The sequence below is a fragment of the Ochotona princeps genome, chromosome X (assembly GCF_030435755.1).
Source record: "Ochotona princeps isolate mOchPri1 chromosome X, mOchPri1.hap1, whole genome shotgun sequence".
Taxonomy (NCBI): Eukaryota; Metazoa; Chordata; class Mammalia; order Lagomorpha; family Ochotonidae; genus Ochotona; species Ochotona princeps.
Window position 1 is genome coordinate 53824044 of NC_080865.1, and position 21856 is coordinate 53845899.

Here is a 21856-nt window from a genome sequence, read left to right on the forward strand (position 1 = left end):
CCATCCCAGCTCACGCTTTCCAATGCAATTAGTTGTCCAGCAGGGGAGCCCACATTCCCCTGTCGGCTTTGCCTCCTCCCCCTGATTATCACATGTGCTGTTTGAGTGCTGCAACCACATCTGGTACGGCTCATCTCACCTTGGCATTCCTTAATGTGTACTGGTATGTGTCACAACCAAACCTGGCTTGACCCACACTCTGTTCTGCTGCTCGGATTTACCAGCGGGTGATGTGAACAGGTTCAGCCTGGTCTGCCCCCAACCCAAGCCATATGTATGCCAGTGGGATAATTTCCATTGCCTGTTCTGGGCTGTTTCCTATTGTGATTCTTGTGCTTACCTGCAGGGACTATGTCCTGCCAGAGAAGTTGTCCAGGCTCCTCCATCAGAAACTTTCCCAGTGCCAGATTTCACGCATACCAGTGGGTCCATGAGCCAGCCCTACTCAGTTCACCTCCTGTCCTAGCAGGAACAGTGGTGTTTCCTGACTGGCCTTCCACCCAATCTGATTCTCACTGTTGGATGCTTCAATCCAGCCATGGCTCATCCACACCCACATACAGCTCACACATGGTTCAGTAAGGGCTGAGACCTAGCCTAGTCTGTCACACATCTCCCCTGGTCCTCCAGAGTACCAGATGGTATTGGAGTTTGGCCCAACTTGGTGCTCCCAGTCCCAGTCCACACTTGTGCCAAGTGAGATTACAGTCATATCCTGATTAGAACGCAGCCCCAATTCCAGCCCGTGTGCTCCTTGGTGGGAAACTCAACCCAGCTAGCGTGTCCCCTTAGCTCCCCAACTGGGCCTATTCCCAGCCTTAGATCACATGCAGGCCAGTGGTTGCTCTGACTCAGCTTGGCTCAGCCCCTCACTTGTCCTGGCCCCTTTGATGCTGTGGCTTAGTGTCCCTGTCTGATGCAGATCAGTAGGTGCAAGGACCTACTTGGCATGACCTGTGCTCCAACCTGATTTCTGTTGTTTCTTGTGAGTTAAGGTTTGTTCAGCCCTGCCCATTCTGCCCCCTTCCAGTGGCAGCCAGGCCCACCCCACATCCTGTTTTAGGATGCACATTCAGGTGCTGCTGCCTTGACCTGCCCTGACTGTTGTGAGTTCCTTTACCTGTGAGTGATGGCAGGTGGTGTGGTCAGACCTAGCTTAGTCCATTGCAACCCCAGCTTGCGAGCTAACCAGGGGAACTTGCATTTCCACAGGGATGGGCCCACACAACCCCACAGAGTCTACCCCCAGACCAAGTTCTCTTGCGTGCTAGATAGTCTTGACCCTGCCAAATGTGACCACTCCACCACTCCACCACCCAATCGGGTAATGGTACCCAACACTGCCAAAGAGGCCCCCATCCATAGCTTTGGTGTTGGCTCGTGTGTGGCGATCAGTGATATTCTGTGCTAACATCCCATCTCTGGATTCCTAATTGGGCTGGTGAATCTGTCTAACCCAAATTGTCCTCTGGATACTTCCCTCCAAACCACCAGGTCTCAGTCCCCACGAATGCCTGAAACTATCATGACCCTGTCACTGGGAATCACCCAAAATTTATTTCTCACCTACACTAAAACTGGCCTTAGTCATGGGTGTCCCCAGGCAGTAACTGCATATCTTAAAAACCCCAGAGTTCGCCGCTGGACGGCCAGCAGGCAAAGCCTGGCACCACTTGGTGCACTGGCCACCCAAGGCCGGGGAATCGTTCACTGCCTTTTGGCAGTGTCTTTGGTGTGAGTCCCCAGCATTGGGTCCGACCTGGCAGGGGCACCCCCAACAGCTGCCACATTGCAGGGAGCTGCAGTTGCCCCCAACCCCAAGGCCAGAACCCCTCCCAAACTCGCCCAGCCCCAAGATCTTAGCTAAACGTTCCTTTCTTAATGGTTTTGTCTGAAGGTATTTAATACAGAAAAGATAGATGATCTGATTTAGCCTCTCAGTAACAAATACCATCAATAGAACAGGACCTGATTCATTAATTGGAATTAAGCCAAATCCACATTATCAGTGAAATATGCTGCAGAAGAGGAGTAAGTATGTTTCTGTGCATTCTCAAAATTTGAATGTGAAAATCCAATATCTTGTGATATAAACAATTGCAGTGAACTCTCCTCTGGTCATAATATAAAATTAGAGCAAGGAAACAAAATACTGCTTCTACTATCCTGAGACAAACTTTTAGAAGCAGCACACATCTGATACATAATTAAATCTTCTTAAATTATGACTTGATATAGCCCCATATCACAGAATTTCAATTGTCAACACATATGCTTCCTATGATATATATTTTTGTCATAAGCAATGCATTATGTCCACAATTTTTCCAGCAAAGGAAAAGTGAAGGAATTGCCTATAACAGTTTATTTTGGCAGTTTTAAACTTGATGTTTTGGTAATTGAGTCCAAAGTAAAATATTGTTAGTACACACAGAAAGTAATACCTCAAAGTTTTATACTCTTATCTAAGATCATTTGCATTATCATGGAAAATTATGTGAATAAATACTAGGTGTCCAATAAAACAATTTTTAGTCTTAAATCTTTAATCATTTGTCTCTTAAATACATGCACATATACCTCTCAAACAAACACAATGAAAGGACATAAGTTAAAATGCTAAATGGTTGGCGAATCAAGATGGCAGAATAGGGTAAGGACACATTTATCCAGATGGAAAAACTTTTAATCAGAATGAAGCAGAGAGGACATATTTCAGGAAATAGGAAAGGACAGGACAACAGCACAGCAGAGGGGTACCTGGAGACTGACAGACACAGGAAAACAGTGAGCACAGCAGTGTGGTGTTGCAGTGACTGATACTCCAACACGGTGATCTGAACTCCACCAACAGCCAGAACTCCACCAGCAACCAGGTGGGAAGGGACTTTCACTGGGAGCTTGGAAGGTGAACCCAGACAAAGAACTGTCAGTCCTGCTGCTCCGTTTCATTTGACCAGGAGCAGAGACAGAGCAGCAGATCTCAAGACAGGCAGTGCGAGAACAGGGTGGATTTCATAGCCCAGTCAGCCCCCTAGAGCTGAATTGGGCGCCATTTTACGTAAGGAGGAAAGGGCAAGGGAAAGGACTGAGCATACACTGAGCTGGGAGTGAACTCATTTCTGACTCAGTGAAGTGCAACGACGTGGCATTCTACAGGTTCCACCCAAGACAGGTCTGGGTAGCCCTCAGATCTGATGGCCAGCAGATCAAAAACTGTAGTGGTACTATGTCAGGCGCCATTTTGGCAATAGCTTTGGGACTGCAGGGGACAACAGTGAACTGCGCATGTGCTGATCTCGTGAGAACTCGCTGAGTTCCATGGATTGCACTGGTACCGCAGGAAATAATACCAACTGTGGCATCGTATGGGTCAAAATAGGTCCGTGTGGCACCCAGACCTAACATCCAACAGGTTCCGACAAGATCTGCACCACCAACAACCTAATTATATAGATACCTGGTGTTTCTCCAATCCTGGGACTTGCTCCAACTGGAAATGGGAGAAAGGTTGCAGAGACAACGGTGCAGGCTCAGCACAGTATCACAGGAGGTGGAGAGTGGTGAGCCAGGAGCTGGGGCTGTGGAGACCATGGTGGAAATCTGACATATGAACGCAGACCTGGAACTTGCTGGTGGTTGTGGCACAAGTGGCTGCAGGCAAAGAGTTGTATACCAACCGCAATAAGTAAAATTGGTTTGTAGACCTGTGGGTGACACAGCTTAGAAACCTGTCCCAAGAAGAAGACTGCTAACCAGAAGTACAATGACCAAGAGCAAAAGAAGAGACAAAGGCACAATGAATATTACCGAAAACTCCCCTTCAATGGAGCAAAACCCTATGCCAATCTCAGAGTTAACTGAGGAAGACATTGAAAAATAGAGGATATAGAATCCATAAGACTCATTTTAAAGCTTCTGATCAACAATGAGAAGCACATACAAGAGTTCAAAGAATTTAAGGAAGCAATAAAGCAAATCAAGGCTGGTCTATCAGAAATTAAGAACACAGTAGAGCAAATTAAAAGTACAGTGGAGAGTCTCCAAAATAGAACGAAGCAAGCAGAAGAAAGAATCTCAGAATTGGAAGATGTTTTCTGTCACCAGGGAGAAGCACACAAAATGCTGGAAGCAGAGCTGGATCAGGCCAAAAAAAGTATTCACGAATTGAAAGACACTATTAAGAGGCCAAATATAAGAGTTATGGGAGTTGCAGAAGGTGCAGAAGGAGAAGCTGAGTTTGCAAATGTATTTGAAGAAATAATAAAGGAAAATTTCCCTAATCTGGAGAAAGAATTGGGAAACAAGATCCAGGACAGCCACAGAACTCCCAACAGGCTTGACCAAAAGAGATCTTCACTACGACATATGATAATCAAGCTCTCTTCAATTGAACATAAGGAATAGATCCTTAAATGTGCATGTGAAAAAAATCAATTGACATATAAAGGAATGCCAATTAAACTCACAGAAGATCTCTCACAGGAAACTCTACAGGCAAGAAGAGAATGGAGTGACATATTCCAGATTCTAAAAGAAAAAAATTGTTGGCCCAGGATAACATATCCAGCAAAGCTTTCTATTGTCTTTGAAAATGAAATAAAATTCTTCCACAGAAAAGAAAAGCTAAAAGAATTTGTCTCTTTCAAACCTGCCCTACAAATGATACTTCAAGATGTTCTCTTGACAGAGAAGAGGAATAGCACCTACCAAAACCAAAGACAAACGGGAAGAACATCCCAGTGAAATGACAACAGAAGACTAAACCAATGAACAACCCATTCCTAAAATGACAGGACCAAAGTAACACCCATATATGTTAAACCCTGAATGTAAATGGCTTAAGCTCAATAAAACGTCATAGATTAGTACACTGGATTAAAAAAACAAAACCCATCTGTTTATTGTCTGGAGGAGACACACTTCAACAAAGATCAGTGGAGACTATATCACATGGGTTTTGTTGCTTTCTGTTGATTTCATCTCATCAAAACACTTTCTTCTGATTAAATCATTCAATGACTTGTATATCATGCAGTGGCATCATTTAATAGCATGTTGCTTAACTTTTTGGTGTTGTTAATTTCTTTTTTCTCCGGGATGTTGATTTTGTTTTGTGGCTCTTCATTTAAGGGGATGTATAGTAGCTGTGTAATGGAGACTGTCATATCTAGTAACATGTCTTTTAACTTCAGGGTGTTGTTAATTTCTATTTTTCTTTCTATTGTTGATTTTGTATCATGACTTTTCATTTAAGGGGATGTACAGTAGTTGTGTAATGGAGACTGTCATATCTAGTAACATGTCATTTAACTTCATGGCATTGTAAATATCTATTTTTCTTTCTATTGTTGATTTTGTATCATGACTTTTCATTTAAGGGGATGTACAATAGCTGTGAAATGGAGACTAACATCCAGGTATGAGGATGCAGTGTGGTATGCATCTCTATTTCCAGACAAAGATGGACTTACAATGAAACTGTTTACTATATCTTGACAATAGGATTCTGGACTCTGTGCCATTGTCCATCCCCGCAATGATGGACATATGACTGTGTATGAAGAACTATATGTTAGTAATGATATAGAGGAACTGGGGGGGAGGGATTTGGGGAGGGGATAAGGGAATATGGAACTGTATCATAAAATGATAAAAAATGCTAAATGGTCATGAGTGATTGGAACTATATGAACAATTAAATATTTCATAATAAAATTTAGCGTACGTATTTTGTCATGAAAGCTTCTGTTGGCACTTTTATGTTAGTACTTCTGGTTTATAGACAAAGAAGGGATTATGATTCCATAAATTATAAAGACACATTGTAAAAACTACTTTGTTCTGACTCTTCCTCTTGGATCAAGAAGTGGTAAAATATTGCCAGGATGCAGAATCTTCTGGGTCCTAAATCTAATTTTCAACCACTGATACTACAGTGTAAGGAAATGATGCTCAAATATAATGGGAATGGCTCCAATTCAAAATTATAATGCAAGTCATTTTATCATTGTTCAAAATCACTTTAACAGGTACCACCACAATTGAAAAATATGATCTCAGAACCAACAGCTGGCTGCATATTGGCACTATGAGTGGCCGTAGATTTCAGTTTGGAGTTGCGGTTATTGACAATAAACTTTATGTTGTGGGAGGAAGAGATGGTTTAAAAACATTGAATACTGTGGAATGTTTTAATCCAGTTGGCAAAATCTGGACTGTGATGCCTCCCATGTCAACCCATAGGCATGGTTTAGGTAAGAACATCATGTTACTATGGTTTCTTGATAAGGTATGCTTAATTGAGATTTTTAAAAAGATTTACTTTTATTAAAAACACAGATTTACAGAGAAAAGGAGAAGCAGAGAAAGATATTCCACCAACTGGTTCACTTCCCATGTGGCCACAAGGACCAGAGCTGAGCTAATTCAAAGTTAGGAATCAGGAGCCAGGAACTTCTTCCGGGGCTCCCACATGAGTGCAGCATCCAAGCACTTGAGCCATCCTCCACTGCTTTCCCAGGTCATAAAAAGAGTGTTGGATGTGAAGTGGAGTACTTGAGACTTGAACCAAAGGATTCACCTGTTGAACCACTGTGCCAGCCCCTTAATTGAGTTCTTAAAATTTAAACTGTTGCACATTCATGTTATTTAGTCAAACCTTAAGCAAAAATGTTTCCAAAATGGTTAAGAGCTGAAACACATTGTAACACTCTGTGATTTTTTTTTCCTAGTGCAGATGTCATACTTCTTACTCCTGTCTACCTTAAATATTTGAAAGGAGTTCCATTTTAGAAAGGAGAACAGCTTTTAGAAGGGATGCCTGAGAGAACTTCAAAATGTTAATGGAAAGTGCATACTCTGAAAAAAAAATTACAATGCATTCATTTTAAAATTCTCACACCAAAATGAATGTACCTTTCAATTCAAAATTTTCACAATCTTTTTAAAGTATTCTCATATTGTGAGGAACATAAAACTATGAGTAGTTGTCTTCTAAATTCAATTTAGTGAAAAATAAACTTAATGTTGGAGACATACTGTTGTTCTAGTTGGATGAAAAATGTATGTTTCAACAGGAAGGAAATTTAAGTTTCAGTGAAAGTTTTAGGATATATATATGTATATGTGTGTATATATATATGTATATGTGTGTATACACACACACACACATTCATACATATATGAAAACAACTTTGACTGAAAAGCCCTAAGTTTTTATTCAACTCAGCAGATCCCAAGAATTTTTAAAAAGATGGAGTAGGGCTTTGCGGGCAAAGATGAACTGATTCCCCTGAATAATTTCCAGGGTACATCTCTGCTCATACTAGCTTCCATATGTTTTCATTATATATTTGTTAAGCAGAAAAAATTACATTCCTTAAGAATTGCTTTTGCACAGCTGAAAAGCGGCAAATTAAGGACCAGCATTGTTTTCTCCAATTATTGTGATAAATTATTTCTGCCAAATGACACTATACAAATTAGTTCAGTTGTGTCAGTATAATTCCTACTCATAACTTAGAAAGCAAATCCCACAGAGAAAAATAGCTAGCTTTTCCCAAATCGAGGTTAGTAGAGAATTAAGAGAAGGGATGAGGATATATCACCAAGAGACCAATTGGAATGGTGAAGAAGGTAATGGTAAAAGGCAATTATGTGAATTCTCAGAAAAGAGAATCACAAAAGGACTATTAAGAATATCTAACAGAACAAATTTCCCACTAAACCTCATGAAGACCTGTCTAGTTATTTATATCACAGGAATCTATTTGTCACTGTATTTTTAATATGATTATAAAGGTTTACTATAGTCAGCCTACAATTATAAGGTATAGCTTAGAGCAAATATCACATCTTGCCAACCCTGTACATAAAAAAACTACATCGAAATTATACCAGCGACAAAATGCAGCTTCCCCTTCTTATTACCTACCAACAAAAAATCCGCTTCACTACTTCAGATGACTTCTGTGTTATGACAATGATACTTTTACTTAACACAGTTAGGACACAGTTTCTAGGGGTTGGAAGAACATATTTAACTATATAGCAGAATCGCAAAACACTTTCAGTATTTCAGAAGCAGAACACAAATTTTCCATTAATCAACTGCTTGCAAATGGAAGCAGCAGTCACTCTGTGGTATACTTGGGTGATCCCATATAGTGTTTTTATTCTTTAGGTGTAGCCACACTTGGAGGACCAATGTATGCTGTAGGTGGTCATGATGGATGGAGTTATCTAAATACTGTGGAAAGATGGGATCCCGAGGGACGCCAATGGAATTATGTGGCCAGTATGTCAACTTCTAGAAGCACAGTTGGTGTTGTTGCATTAAATAACAAGTAAGTCCAGACATGCATGCTTTCTGCTTCCCAGCTAGTACAGTACGGATCTTCAAGAACATGATCCATTTAAGCACTGCAAATAGCCAGGCCATCCTTGTAATCAGTGATTAAAAGCCTTTTTTCTTGTTTGTTTTGTTTTGCTCTTTGTGAATCCTCCTCTTACTATGCTGTGACTCTTTCCTGTCAAAGAATCAAAGTACACTTCTGGGGCCAACAGCATTAATGTTCCTTGACATCTCCTCACAATTACTGAATCTCGGACAGGCCCCCTATTTTCTGATTCAGAATCTTCATTTTAACAAGTTCCATGAATGGCTTGTGTCCCTACTAAATATGAGAGGGGGATTTTTACTCCAATGAATTATTTTGTGGCCAAACTAATTCTAGTTTCCCTCCAAGAAACTACCACTTCTCTCTTTAACTTAATCTTAATTCATCAAAACTTTGGTTTGACAATAGTTATAACAAGGAAAAGGCTTTTTTTTTTAATCATTTCTCTCCTGAGCAAACATTTAGAGTTCCCCACTGCAGAATTCTACCTAGTTTTATCTACTTAAATATTCATATTTATGACTTGCTGATTTGGAGTCTATGTGACAAAAGTAATATATATACTAAAGCATGGTGATACTAGAGGTTCCTGAGAGCTAAAATTAACGGCAACTAATTATATCCTGTCCAGACATGGGAACCTTTGGGACAAATGCCAGAATATAATAGGGGTTTGAATGATAAGTTTCAAAAATAGGAAGAGTTAGTGGCAAAAGACAGTCTTATGTGTCTGCATTTAACATGACTAGAGCCAATCTCCATCACAGAATTTGGCTCAGTAGAAATTTCAGCACATACACGCTTTGACATCTCACATAAGAATAAATAGGAAGTATCTATAGTTAATGAGATCTGTAATGCTTTAGAAATACACCATCAAATTTGACCATGATACCAGTTGATTCAGTAAGGTCATCCTCTGCTTATTGTTGAACAGTCTGAAATCATCAAATTGGACTTAATTATGTTTTATTAGGTTGCTGTTGTTACACATTTAGCATGAAAAGCAATTACAGATGCATGATTGATATTTTTCTTCTTTATTCATGTAAAATTAATTTAAAAGTATGTTAAAAATCTGCCTGTCAGAAGATTTAGCATTTCAAAGTTTTGAGGAGAAATGCAACAACAAATATCTCTTTCGAGGAAGGATTCAGTCTCTAGATTCTGATTCCTTTAGTTTATTTTGTGAATAATTTCTTACTAACACTATTTTTGCACTAAATAAATTTGTGAAAACAACAGGGATTCTGATGTTAGGTATTGTACCTGGCTATACTTTTAACGTTTGGGGGAACTATTTTAGCAACTTATTTGAAATACTGTTCTTTTTTCTATGCATTATTCCCCATGAAATAATTTAATTTATTGTGTCAAAGTAATTTAACAAAACAAATGAAGGAGAGAGTTCTTAGGTAGAGTAGTTTGAACAAATCTCTCCTATCTCTCTGTACCTTAGCAAACTTGGGCTTTTTACTACAAAACAATGAGGAATGAGAGCCTGTAGTCAGAAATTTCAGAAATTTGAAATGCCTTTTGTAAATTTCTCATGTATTCATTGTATGCATTTTCTATACATATACACACACAGTTTTACATTCTTTTTCCCCCACAGATTATATGCTATTGGTGGACGTGATGGAAATTCCTGCCATAAATCAATGGAATGCTTTGACCCACACACTAACAAGTGGAGTCTGTGTGCTCCAATGTCCAAAAGACGTGGAGGTGTGGGAGTTGCTACACACAATGGGTTCTTGTATGTTGTAGGGGGTCATGATGCCCCAGCTTCTAATCATTGCTCCAGGCTTTCTGACTGTGTGGAAAGGTAAGTTGTTCCTATTTATTCATGCATGTGATGATGTCATTACCTTTTTTCAGAAATGAAAGATTTTTTGAACTGGCAAAAAGCAGACTTCCACCTAAGTGTTAATCTTCTTAGTGGACTCGTTCTTAAATTGCACACTTAATCTTAAGCCCAACATATTTTGGAAAAATTCCTCCTTATTCACTTTAGATCCAGAGTAAATTGTGTGTGTGTGTGTGTGTGTGTGTGTGTGTGTGTGTATTCTCTCAAGGGCATTCTCTCATTGTGCCATTGCAGGTTAAACTTGTCACTGGTAATGCCATACTAGGTGTTCTTCACATGCTGACTACACTGCTTCAGATCCAGCTTCCTGGTCATGTATTCTGAGAGGCAGAAGGTGATGGCCCAAGTACTTGCCTCTGGAGGCCTGAATGGGGTGCTTGGATCTTCTTTACCTTAGCACTGCCTCGGTTGCTGTGGACACTTGAGTGCAGCTGCATGTGGAGACTCTCTCTCCCTGTCTCTGCCTCTCGCTTTGTCTCCGCCTCTTTGTGCGTGTGTGTGTTTGTCTTCCCCCTCTCTATCTACCTCTTTGTCTTCCAAACAAATGGACAAATAAGTCTGTAAAAATACTAAGACAAAATGATGAAAAATAAGGCAGTTTTGTGCTGGACTATATCATGCAATCCAATCAAAGATTCAAATGAACATATGTCTACTTCTTCTAAACTAAAGTCATCCTTCCAAGAGATGGAGACTTTTCTACTCCTAAAACATAAAAAGAAATATTCCAAAATACATGTTAATAATCTTGTGAACGATGACTCTGATGCAGTAAGTATTTTGTGAAGTATTGTCTCTTTGAGGTTGTGATTTGCTTTTGCTGCAGGATAGCGGTGTTGAACATTAGCAAGTACTACTGCCCACCTATGTATCTTTGTTTAGTGTTATTCCTTTATTTGAAAAGCAGAGAGACAGAGAAAAAGAGAAGGTGCTCTTATCTGCTGGTTCAGTCTCCCAAATGCTTACACACAGCTGAGGCTGGGCCAGGGCTGAAGCCTGGAGGTGAGAATTCAGTCCAGATCTTTCATGTGATTGACAGGGGCCCATCTACCCGATTCATCACCAGCACGTCACTATCTCTCAGAGTGTGCATTAGCAGGAAATTGGAGTCAGGAACCAGAGATAAATGTGGAAGTCAGATACTCTGATGTGGGATACTGATGTCCCAACCAGTAGGCTAATAGGAAAGAACCTATTGCACTTTGGTTTCTGTTATCCTAGTGTCTTCTGTTTTTTTATTTCCTACCTTCCAGTTTTTCTTTGTGTTTAATTTATTTTTATGACTGATAAGTTGTGATTTGCCTCTAAATTACTTTGCTACAGTTACCCTCTAAGTATTTTCTTTGTAGTTACCATGAGGATTACATATAACATCCTAAAGATTTCATAGTCTCTGTTAAGCTAATACCAACTTAGCTTCTGTCACATCAAAACATTTTAAACTACTTTCCTTAAGTACAATACTTGTACTATTAATGATACACTTTTCTGTTTTGTGTACCTATTACCATGGTTTATAATTTTTTGCTGCTGCTCTTTTAAATCTTATAGAATAATAAGTAGAATTGTTAATCCAAATTTCCACAGCATCAGTTTATATTTGTTCATGTAGTTACCTTTACCTGAGAACTTTATAATTCCATGTAATTTCAACTTATTGCCTGGGTTCCTTTTGTATAGGGATGATCTAGTGGAAATGAACTTCTATACTCATAATATTTAGTTTTGTTGGATACTTTAGTCACATACAGTTATCTGACACATTTTCAGATACTTTTTTTTTCTTTTAGCATCTTTTCTTAAAATTGCAGTTTTGATGATTTTTACATAGTTGATTAAGGTGCAAAGCAGCAAGGGCTAGAGGAAAGTGGGTGAGATCATTGTTTCCACATTCTCTTTTTTCCTTCCTGTATCTGGGGAAGGGGGAGAGATAAAGGAAGAAGCCATACCCAAACTCCCAACCATCCCAGGATCCCCAATGTGGGCATGTTCCAAGGGTCCTGCTCAAGAGATTTTGATAGCTCAGTAGTTCTGCATTGCTGTCGATCCTGTCACTCAGGATGAAATCTCTCCAGAATCCACTGGCTGACATAGTCCACCTTAGAGTCCCTGTTTGCCCAGATATTCAACTGCCAACACTTGGCTGGGGTAGTTGATCAATTTGTCCTGTCCTCTGTCTTCTGTTATGGTTTCAGGTGTCTTCTGCAGGCTCCAACATACTGTCTATACTCCATGTGCATCTTTCAGCATCTTAAGTGTCTTCTCATTACCTTTCATCTTTCAAGGTTCCTACTGATAATCTAGAGAATTCTTTATTAGTGTCAATTTATTTCCCCGCTATTAAGATTGTCTCTTTGCCTTTAGACAATTGGATTATAGATTATAGTCTTTTCAGAGATTTTCAGATATTACTACATCAAATATAAGCAATAATTATTTGAAGTAATACATAAAGAATAAGTACTCTTTCTCTTCTGAGATTTTCACAACATATGCATTGATCTAATATTTTGTTAGTCCCTTAGGTACTATATTAATCTGATTCCCATATTTAAACTTAGTCTATGACAAGCTACTGATTAAGAAATGAAGATTTATTTAAGTTTATGGTATTGGAGGTTCATAGTCCAAAATCTGGTGGTCCTATCTGATGAGTAGTAAATGGTGGAATGTATACAGAGCAAGCCAGGACACACTTTGAGAGCAAGGCATTAATAATCAACCTTCTTTTGAGAATGCCTCCAATGACCCTGAGACATGCCACCTAAACAGTATAGTTGATTCGGGTATTCATGCTTTATCAACAGCACCACCCTGAGGCCAAGTCTCTTCCACTTAAACATTTAGAAAAATATAAAAGCAATAGCCAACGTGTAGCATACTCTGTTATTTTTGCTCCTTAGACTACAATCATTTCTAATCATCTGTCGTCAAGTTCATTTATCCAGTCTTCTACATCTCAAGTCTCCTACTGAACTTCTCTATTGAATATTGTGAGACAGCTATTTCATTTTACTTTCAACTGCAAAATTTCTGCTTGGATATTTCTTATGAATTGTTGCTTTTTCCAAATTCTCATTACTTAATTTTATTATATTCCTGAGTTCTTCCCATTCATTGTGGCTTCCTTTTAACTCAGACTGTGTACAAGGTAGCCCTTTAAATTGATTTGTCTTGCAAGTAAGATCCTTATATTTTGTAAATATTTATTTGTTTGTTTATGTATGTTTCAGACAGAGGTGGAGAAACAGAGAGGTCTTCCATCCAGTGGCCCAACCCCAGTTGCCTGCAACTGTGGGGACTGTGCCAAGCCTAGAATTCCATCCAGGTCTCCCATGTGGGTACCAGGGCCTTTTGACAGCTTTCCCAGGATCATTAGTAGGAAATTCAATTAGAAGTGGATTAGAAAGGTTGGGGACTGGGGACATGTGAACCTGTGTTGTGGCATATCAGGTAACACTGCTACCAGTCATACCAACATTCTCTTTGTGTCTGTTGAAGTCCTGGCTGCTCCACTTCTAATCCAGCTCTCTGCTAATGACCTGGGAAAAACAACAGACCATGTCCCAAGCTTTCAGTATTTGCACCCATGCGGAACACATTGGAGACTCAGATGAGACTCGTGGTTCCTGCTTTCAGGCTGGCCAAGTGTTGGCCATTGCAGCCATCTGGGGAATGAACTAGATGGAAGATCTCTCTGTCTCCCTGCCCCCTGCAACTCAGCCTCTCAAAATCAATTTTTAAGAATCAACAAACAGGGCCCGGCGGCGTGGCCTAGCGGCTAAAGTCCTCACCTTGAACGCCCCAGGATCCCATATGGGCGCCGGTTCTAATCCCGGCAGCTCCACTTCCCATCCAGCTCCCTGCTTGTGGCCTGGGAAAGCAGTTGAGGACAGCCCAATGCATTGGGACCCTGCACCCGCGTGGGAGACCTGGAAGAGGTTCCTGGTTCCCGGCTTCGATCGGCGTCCACCGGCCCGTTGCGGCTCACTTGGGGAGTGAAACATCGGATGGAAGATCTTCCTCTCTGTCTCTCCTCCTCTCTGTATATCCAGCTTTCCAATAATAATAAAATCTTAAAAAAAAAAAAAGAATCAACAAACAAAAAGGAAAAGGGGAGCAGCCAGGACTTGAAATCACAAGCAGCAGCTCATCTTCCTGTACCACACTGACTCCTTCCTCCTAACTTTTTAAGCGTTTCTAAAGATTCATTGTGCTCTTTTAATTGAGCCTTGCATTTTTCCTTGCATTTTCTTTTATATTTTGTTGAAAATGGGCATTTTAGATAAGAAACTTCTTTCCCAACCTTACAAATTGGTTTCGTTCATGAGGAGGCCATCAAGGATGAATAAGTCATGTTCTATGCCCGGAATCAGTGAAACAAAAGGACCGGGATCTTCTCAGGCTTCTCTCTGATCTTGCATTTCATTTCCCAAATAATGGCAACTTTTTCTTCGGTACTACTTTTATGATTATTAATATTATCCCCTTACTGTCATTTTCCTTGAAAATACTTATGGCTCATGCTAAAAGCTTAATTTTAAAAAAATTAAAATAACTGATTTTAACTGATTTCTGGCATAGCAAATTAAACTGCATTGCATGTCACATTGCCTGTGCCTGGGTACAGCTTTTATACCTAGAAGGCAGCAGATGGTGTCTCAAGCACTTGGGTCCCTAACAACTATATAGAGATTGTGATAAAGTGCTTGGCCTGCTCAGTTCATGTTCTTTTCCCTGGTTGGTTTGCAGTGCTAGTGGCTCTCACTTGTTAGTCAGTGATAATGTGTCATTCAGGCAATTTTGATTTTGGCAAACTGAGTTCCAGTCAGCTTGGGGGTTATATTTAGGTGCTAGTTACCTTTTCCTCAGGCCTGCAATTCCAGGAAAAGAAATCCCTCAAGACCAAACATCAGGATGGTATCTACTGAAGAAAGAAATGTTCTCCTGTGTCTCAAGACCTTGAAGGGCTAGTGGTTAAGGTCCATGTAGGGCCAGGTGCACCATTCTCAATTCAGGATATCAATTTTCATGTGACAGCTTAAGACACCTAGAATCTGCATTCTAGGTACTATATTGGACCCCGGTTCATTATGAAAAGTAGTCACAAATGAACTGAGTTTTCTATAATTTCCACACATGCAGAGCTGTAAAATAAACTTGCCAGTATAAAGCAAATTAAATTGCACATTTTGGAAATTAGATATTCCTCATTTCTGTAACTTGGGCTTTTTTATTTCTGCTGCTATTTTGTCCTAAAAAACTGTTGGCCAACCCACTACCTTGGAAGTCTCTTATCCAATTACTTAAGATAATCATTTAAATTAAAGGTTTCTAAATCTATCACACTAGTTGGGTCAGGGATTATCATTTCTGTAACATTAATGAGAAAATTGAAGCAAAGAAGTCAAACAAATTATCCCAAATTACCCTAAGTGGGAATATAAATCCATGACTAATTCTCTTGACTTTCAGGCTCACTTTTATTTCCTTAAGTGTGCACATATTTATATCCTAAATAAGGAAGACTGAAAAGCTAAAAAGAAGCTAAGTTATTTTCATTTGAATGTGTTGCAGCTCTTTAATGATCGCTCCACTGTGTTTTTACAGATGCTTGTTATGTTGCCAAAATTCTGTCTTGAAAAGATTCAACAGTCCTCTTGTTATTCAAGCAGTAACCACATAATATCAACATTAGCTAGATTTTGAGTGTTCATTTTCAAGAGCATGCTGAAATGTCTTGAGTCTTCAGGCAGAAAGCCATAAGAAAATCCTTTTGTGAGTCCTGGCTCACTATTCATATTTATAGGTGTACCCCAATTACTGGCTGAGTACAACATCAATTAGTAGTAGTTATTCTAAACATTGTGCTTAACTTGATCACAGATGGCTTTTCTGGGCTTTGTTTTATTACAACATCAGCACTTAAGGTGCTATGATAAATAACAATAACAAGTAAGGGCATTAAGATTATCTCAATTATTGCTCAGTTCGGCTAGTATTAAAATATTTCTGGGGTAGGTTTTTGATATAGCAGTTAAGTAACATCAGTGTATCTGATTTGAGTCTAGACTTCTCCATTCAGAATCAAGCTTCAACTCCTTGCTAAGGTACACCCCTGGGAGGCAGCAAGCAGTGGCTCAACTACTTGTGTCTTTGAAAACCATCTGGGAGACCCAGATTCAATTCTGGGCTCATGAGTTTTGTCTGTTTCAGCTCTGGCTATTTGGGCATTTGGAGAGTGAACCAGAGGATGATTGTTTCTTGGCCTTTCTCTGTACTCTCTACCTTTCAAATTATATATATAATTTTTAAAAAATTTTAATTCCTAAGTGTTAAGGAAATTTTATAGGTAAGCTGAGAATAGATTATTTAGAATGTGATTTAAAAGGCAAAAAAAAATGACTTTAGAGGATATAATTGCAATATAAATAAATCAATAGAATTTGAGAAATAGAAATGCATTTTCAAAAATCTTTTCATTGAGCTTTAACAAATAGGTCAACATGAAATCTTCATTTCCACATATAATTAGGTGAGTTTCTTGCTTCTTCACCCCTTTTTAGATTTCCGTGTTATATATTATTTTAAATAGACTTCAAAATTTAAGAAAATAATCCTGTAGGGTATCATGGGAAACAGCCTTTTGAAACCAGTGTCCCAGGCAGTAAAGAACTCATCAGTAGTAGAACAGAAGCAAGCAGAGTTAAATTTATTGAACAGGTGGAAACTGACAGCAGCTACAGTATGGGTTATATCCTGGGAGGTATATATCTCACATTGCTGATGGCAAAGAACTTTTCTATCACTAATCACTAAAGATGTCCTTATTGATGAGGATTTTTATTGGGGTTTCCTTATTGTCAGGGCCCCAGGTGACCTCAACTGAGAGGACTTTAACTACCATGACTTACTGAAGTGTTGCGCCTTCTGATTATTGAGAAGGTTTATGAATTGGAGGGTGGGGAGTGGTTGCAGAGCAACTCCTATGAAGATAAATAAAAACTCTCAGAAGGGAAACACACAGGATAATCCTGAGTTCATTGTAACTGAAGACAATATTAAGACTAGTGTATTACATTCTGTAAAGACTAGAAAGACCATTGTATTAAAGCATGAACTTTCTTACACAAATGGAATCAAGCAACTCAGGTATAACCTTGAAGAACAAGGAGCAACAAAAACAAAAGCTTTCTAATCAGAACACTGTGTGAGAGGGGCATTTTCCATATAATGATAAGCTCTCAATATTTGAATGTCCCAAAACATAACTGGAGTATTATAAAAAGAAATGTGTGGGATCACAGAGAGGAAATACTTTCTTTCATATGCTTTGAGAGACCTCTGCTGGTTAAAGAGAATTTTTCATATACCTATTTTTAACATTTACTTGTCAATCTATACCTGATATGTAATGGATAATGTTTGTAATTCCCTATTGTAGAATAGTTGGCATTTTATTTATACATACCATTTTCCATTTATTCATAGCTACTATTTTCATTTATTCATATCTATTGCTTTCTGTTGTAACACTACTGCACTTCTTAATTGTTTCAAGGTATAATCCGAAAAATGACTCATGGTCAACTGTGGCGCCACTGAGTGTTCCTCGAGATGCTGTTGCTGTGTGCCCCCTTGGAGACAAGCTTTATGTGGTTGGAGGATATGATGGTCATACTTATTTGAACACTGTTGAGTCTTATGATGCACAGAAAAATGAATGGAAACAGGTAATCCATAAAAATGTTCACATCAGTATATTTCATATTTTAATAAAAGATTTTAAAATGTATTCTTGGATTAAATTCCCTTTTCTTCGTAAGACTTAACCAACACAAAATACATATTATGTACTTTATCTTAAAGTACTACTAACTGACCTAATTGACCATGAACAGAATCCATCAATACTTAAACAGAAGGGAGAAGACAATTCTCTTGGAGTGAAAGAGATTGAATATTCAAGAGATGTACCTTAGCCAACTTTTTTATGACTTTTTGTGTACTTGAAAGCCAAACAGTAATGTCTTCTGCAAATGTCTGACTTTTTATTGGTTGCTGCCCAAGAGAAAATCTTCAATTTCCTTTGTTTAGAAACACTGTTTAAATCACAGTACTTCTAATTTTCTTAATCATTCAAGGAATGTGACATACAGCAGGGGGTCAGATTTGAACCCTTTCAAAAGTACTGGTCATCTGATGGAACAAATTCCAAGAAAGGTACAAAAAGGAGCAATGAAAGGAAATCTTGGAGGCTCTAAATGAGAATTATACTGTTTGGATAGTTTTGCCAGTAATAGTCCTAGGCAAAATTCCTGCTGATATTTTTGTTAACCAAATAATAGATTATTAAAGATGAAACATCAAAAATTCTCTACCAATCGCCATGATCAGGTGAACTTTGTGTCTAGGTACCTAATTTCATTTTGCACTGACTTGAGCTATTCTGTATTCTTCAGGGTAGAGCTAGCTACAGTTTTTAGTACGTAAATGTTAAAGTAATAATAATTGCTAGTGAGTTTCTGTCTCCTCCAAAAATCTGATTCATTAAGGTTCTCAGAAATCCTCAAATCCTGTTATACAGGTAATCATTAACTCTATATCCATACTTAGAACACACCAGAAGGGAAAGATTCAAACGAAGAAAAAAAAGAGGTTGCATCAAAGACAATAACCAAAATGTTTGGCTGAATTTGTGGAATTTGCTTTTCATAAGATTATAGAGTGGTAGCTGAGAGTCCTAAAATCTATTTTGTCTGTATCATTGTTTATGTGATCCTGGAAGGAGTTAGAGAACTGACAGATTATAACTATGCCAAATTCTTGTCAGTTATTATTTCACTTACCCCTGAAAATAAAACTTGGGAAATAATGTAATATTAGGTGTAGTTTTTTAAGTGAGAATATTAACAAAGTAAAGCATATGTAATATTACCTGATCCTCTAATTCAGTTCCATGTTATTCTAACTGCTGTATTCTTTCCAACATAGTATACTATTCTTTGGGCTGCAGTTTCTCTTACCTTTATACCAAGTGATGGTTGGACAAGATAAAGCAAACTTTTTCAACTTCAACATTCCATATTATGCTGAAGACAGAAATCAGTCTTTCTCTTCTTCTTTTTGTTGTAGGAGGTCCCTATGAACATTGGAAGAGCTGGTGCATGTGTGGTGGTAGTAAAGCTGCCCAAAAGCTGTTTGTATCAAATGGAATCAAACTAGAGAATTGTATAAAATGTAGCAGGAAGAAAAAGAAGAACCATGTTCTTTTCTACCACTACGACTACGACTAATCAAACTCAAAAATTGCTGTGTTTCACTGTGTAGTTACAGTTTCTCTCATTTGTGAAACCAATGCAAGTTTGTAAACATGTGTGACATATGAGTGTTAACTGTATGTGTTATCAACACTGATAATGAAAAGCAAAATCTCCTAGTCTAGTTTTCACCTTGTTACTATAAAATGTTAAAATACTTCATGAAAATTGATAGTGGCCAAATTAGGAAGGTTATAAAAACATTAGGAATTTTTAAGAGCCTGAGAAGTTTAAAAAAAAGTCCTATTTTTTTTAAAGCTTTCTATTATCTAGAACATAACTTGATATGAAACAGATCAATTAAAGCTTAAAATATAAAGTCTGATTTGTCAGACATAATTCTATTAACCAAGCAACATCCTACATAGATGTGTAATATCCTACATTTACCAAGAATACAGATTGTTTTCACTGTATTGAGAATTAAAAAAAATGACTCGCTGACAAAATAATGCTAAATATACTTTCTCAAAATGTTCATAAATTTATACTTTTTCCAGGAACTATCTTCCAGTGTTGGCATATAGATTTGGTATTTCTTGACATATGATGCTGTTGGGCTAGCTACCAGGCAATTATTACTACAATTTTATATCTACAGTGTTTATAATAAGCCATTGGATATAAGAAATTTAAAAGGTAAAAAAAAAATCAAGATTGTAATAAAGTGACCCAAGGTGAACTAAATTTAGAAAAACATTAGATATGTATCTATTAATACATTTATATCATCAGCTTTAGGGTGTCAGGGTCTCACTAGTTTAGAAAGTAATATTCTTCTCAAACATTTATGTCAATTATCTAAACAACTACCGTCATGGAAGACAAAATTTTTAAAAAACACATTACAATTCTTAAAATACACTGAAATGGAAAAGATGTTATAAAATGATGAGATGGAAATAGCAAAGCATTCAATACAAGTGGTCAATTCTATAGTTATCTTTTGTGTGCCAATATGTGTATTTCTGCTATTGTGTTTATCCAATAGAGAATGTCAAGAATATATGTACTACAAAAGACGTTTTAAAGAACAAGCTAGTTTAGTGTTTTAACTTTAAAGTCTTCATTTATTCCATTGACATACAAAATTCAGATGAAATATTGATAAAGCTTCTTCATGAAAGTAACTTTCATGTAAATGTACAATTTTAGAATTTCTACAGTATGTTCTTTTAACTAGACTTTCTATTGTACATTGTGAAACCAATAAATGAAATCCAGAGAAATGCTGATAAAATGCACTACAAACATTTCAGTTTTTTAAAAAGAAAAATGTCAGTTGTACGAAGCATTTGTTTTGTTCTTTTTTGAAGAGTTATTTATTTTTATTAGAAAGACAGATTTACAAAGAGAAGGGTAGATCCAGACAAAGATCCTCCATCTGTTGGCTCGCTCCCCAAGTGACTTCAATAGCTGGAACTGAACTGATCCGAAGCCAGGAGCTTCTTCCAGGTCTCCCATATGGACACAAGGTCCTATGGCAATGGGCCATCCTCTGCTTCTTTCCCACACCAAAACGCAGAAAGCTGGAAGGGAAGTGGAGCAGCCAGGATGGGGACTGAGACCATATAGGGAGAATTAGTTAGTTGAGCCATTTTGCCGAACTCATACAAAGGCATTTGTACCATGAGCAACTGATTTTAAATAAAATCTATTTCCTCCAGTTATAAAGATTATGTTTTTACAGTGTACCAAATGCAGGGTGAATGTACTTTTTTGATATTATGTTTTTCTAGTTACTAAAATATTTTTACACTTCTATTTATTTGAAAGTCAGAGTTACACAAAGAGAAGAACAGAGAGAGAGAGAGAGAGAGAGAGCGCTTCCCCTCGCACATTCACTCCCCCAAACAGCAGGAATAGCTGAGGCTGAAGCCAGGAGATTGGACCTTCTTCTGATCACCCACGTGAATACAGGGACATTTGGGTCATATTTCACTACTGTTTTATAAGGTAAATTGCCAGGTAGTTGGATCAGAAGTGGAGTTGCCAAGTCCTAGACTAGTGCCCATATGTGATGCTAGCATTGCAGTTGTCAACTTTCCCTGTTACAACCGCAATGCCTACCAGTTACTAAAATATTTTAACTGTAAAATTTCCCCACCTTGTTATACCTGCTATTATGTATAATTCTAAATATAGGACTTCAGATTTTTCCATACCTAGAAATAGAGATGGACACAGACAAAGGCTATGGTCTACACACAGTCCTAGAGGATCTTCTGAATCACACTCCAGGAATGGGGAACATCCAGCCATGT

At 38.2% G+C, this 21856-nt stretch overlaps 1 protein-coding gene across 1 annotated transcript in view; it reads left to right on the forward strand.

The window, feature by feature from the left end:
• The window catches only part of KLHL4 (kelch like family member 4), a 93188-nt gene extending 72765 nt beyond the window's left edge, over window positions 1–20423 (forward strand). Inside the window, exons 7-11 of the mRNA XM_004592825.4 lie at window positions 6033–6257; window positions 8186–8348; window positions 10018–10230; window positions 17834–18005; window positions 19408–20423. Coding sequence (XP_004592882.1) covers window positions 6033–6257; window positions 8186–8348; window positions 10018–10230; window positions 17834–18005; window positions 19408–19497 — 863 coding nt within the window. The 3' untranslated portion in view covers window positions 19498–20423. The remainder of the gene's footprint in view (window positions 1–6032; window positions 6258–8185; window positions 8349–10017; window positions 10231–17833; window positions 18006–19407) is intronic.
• The last annotated feature ends 1433 nt before the right edge of the window (window positions 20424–21856 follow it).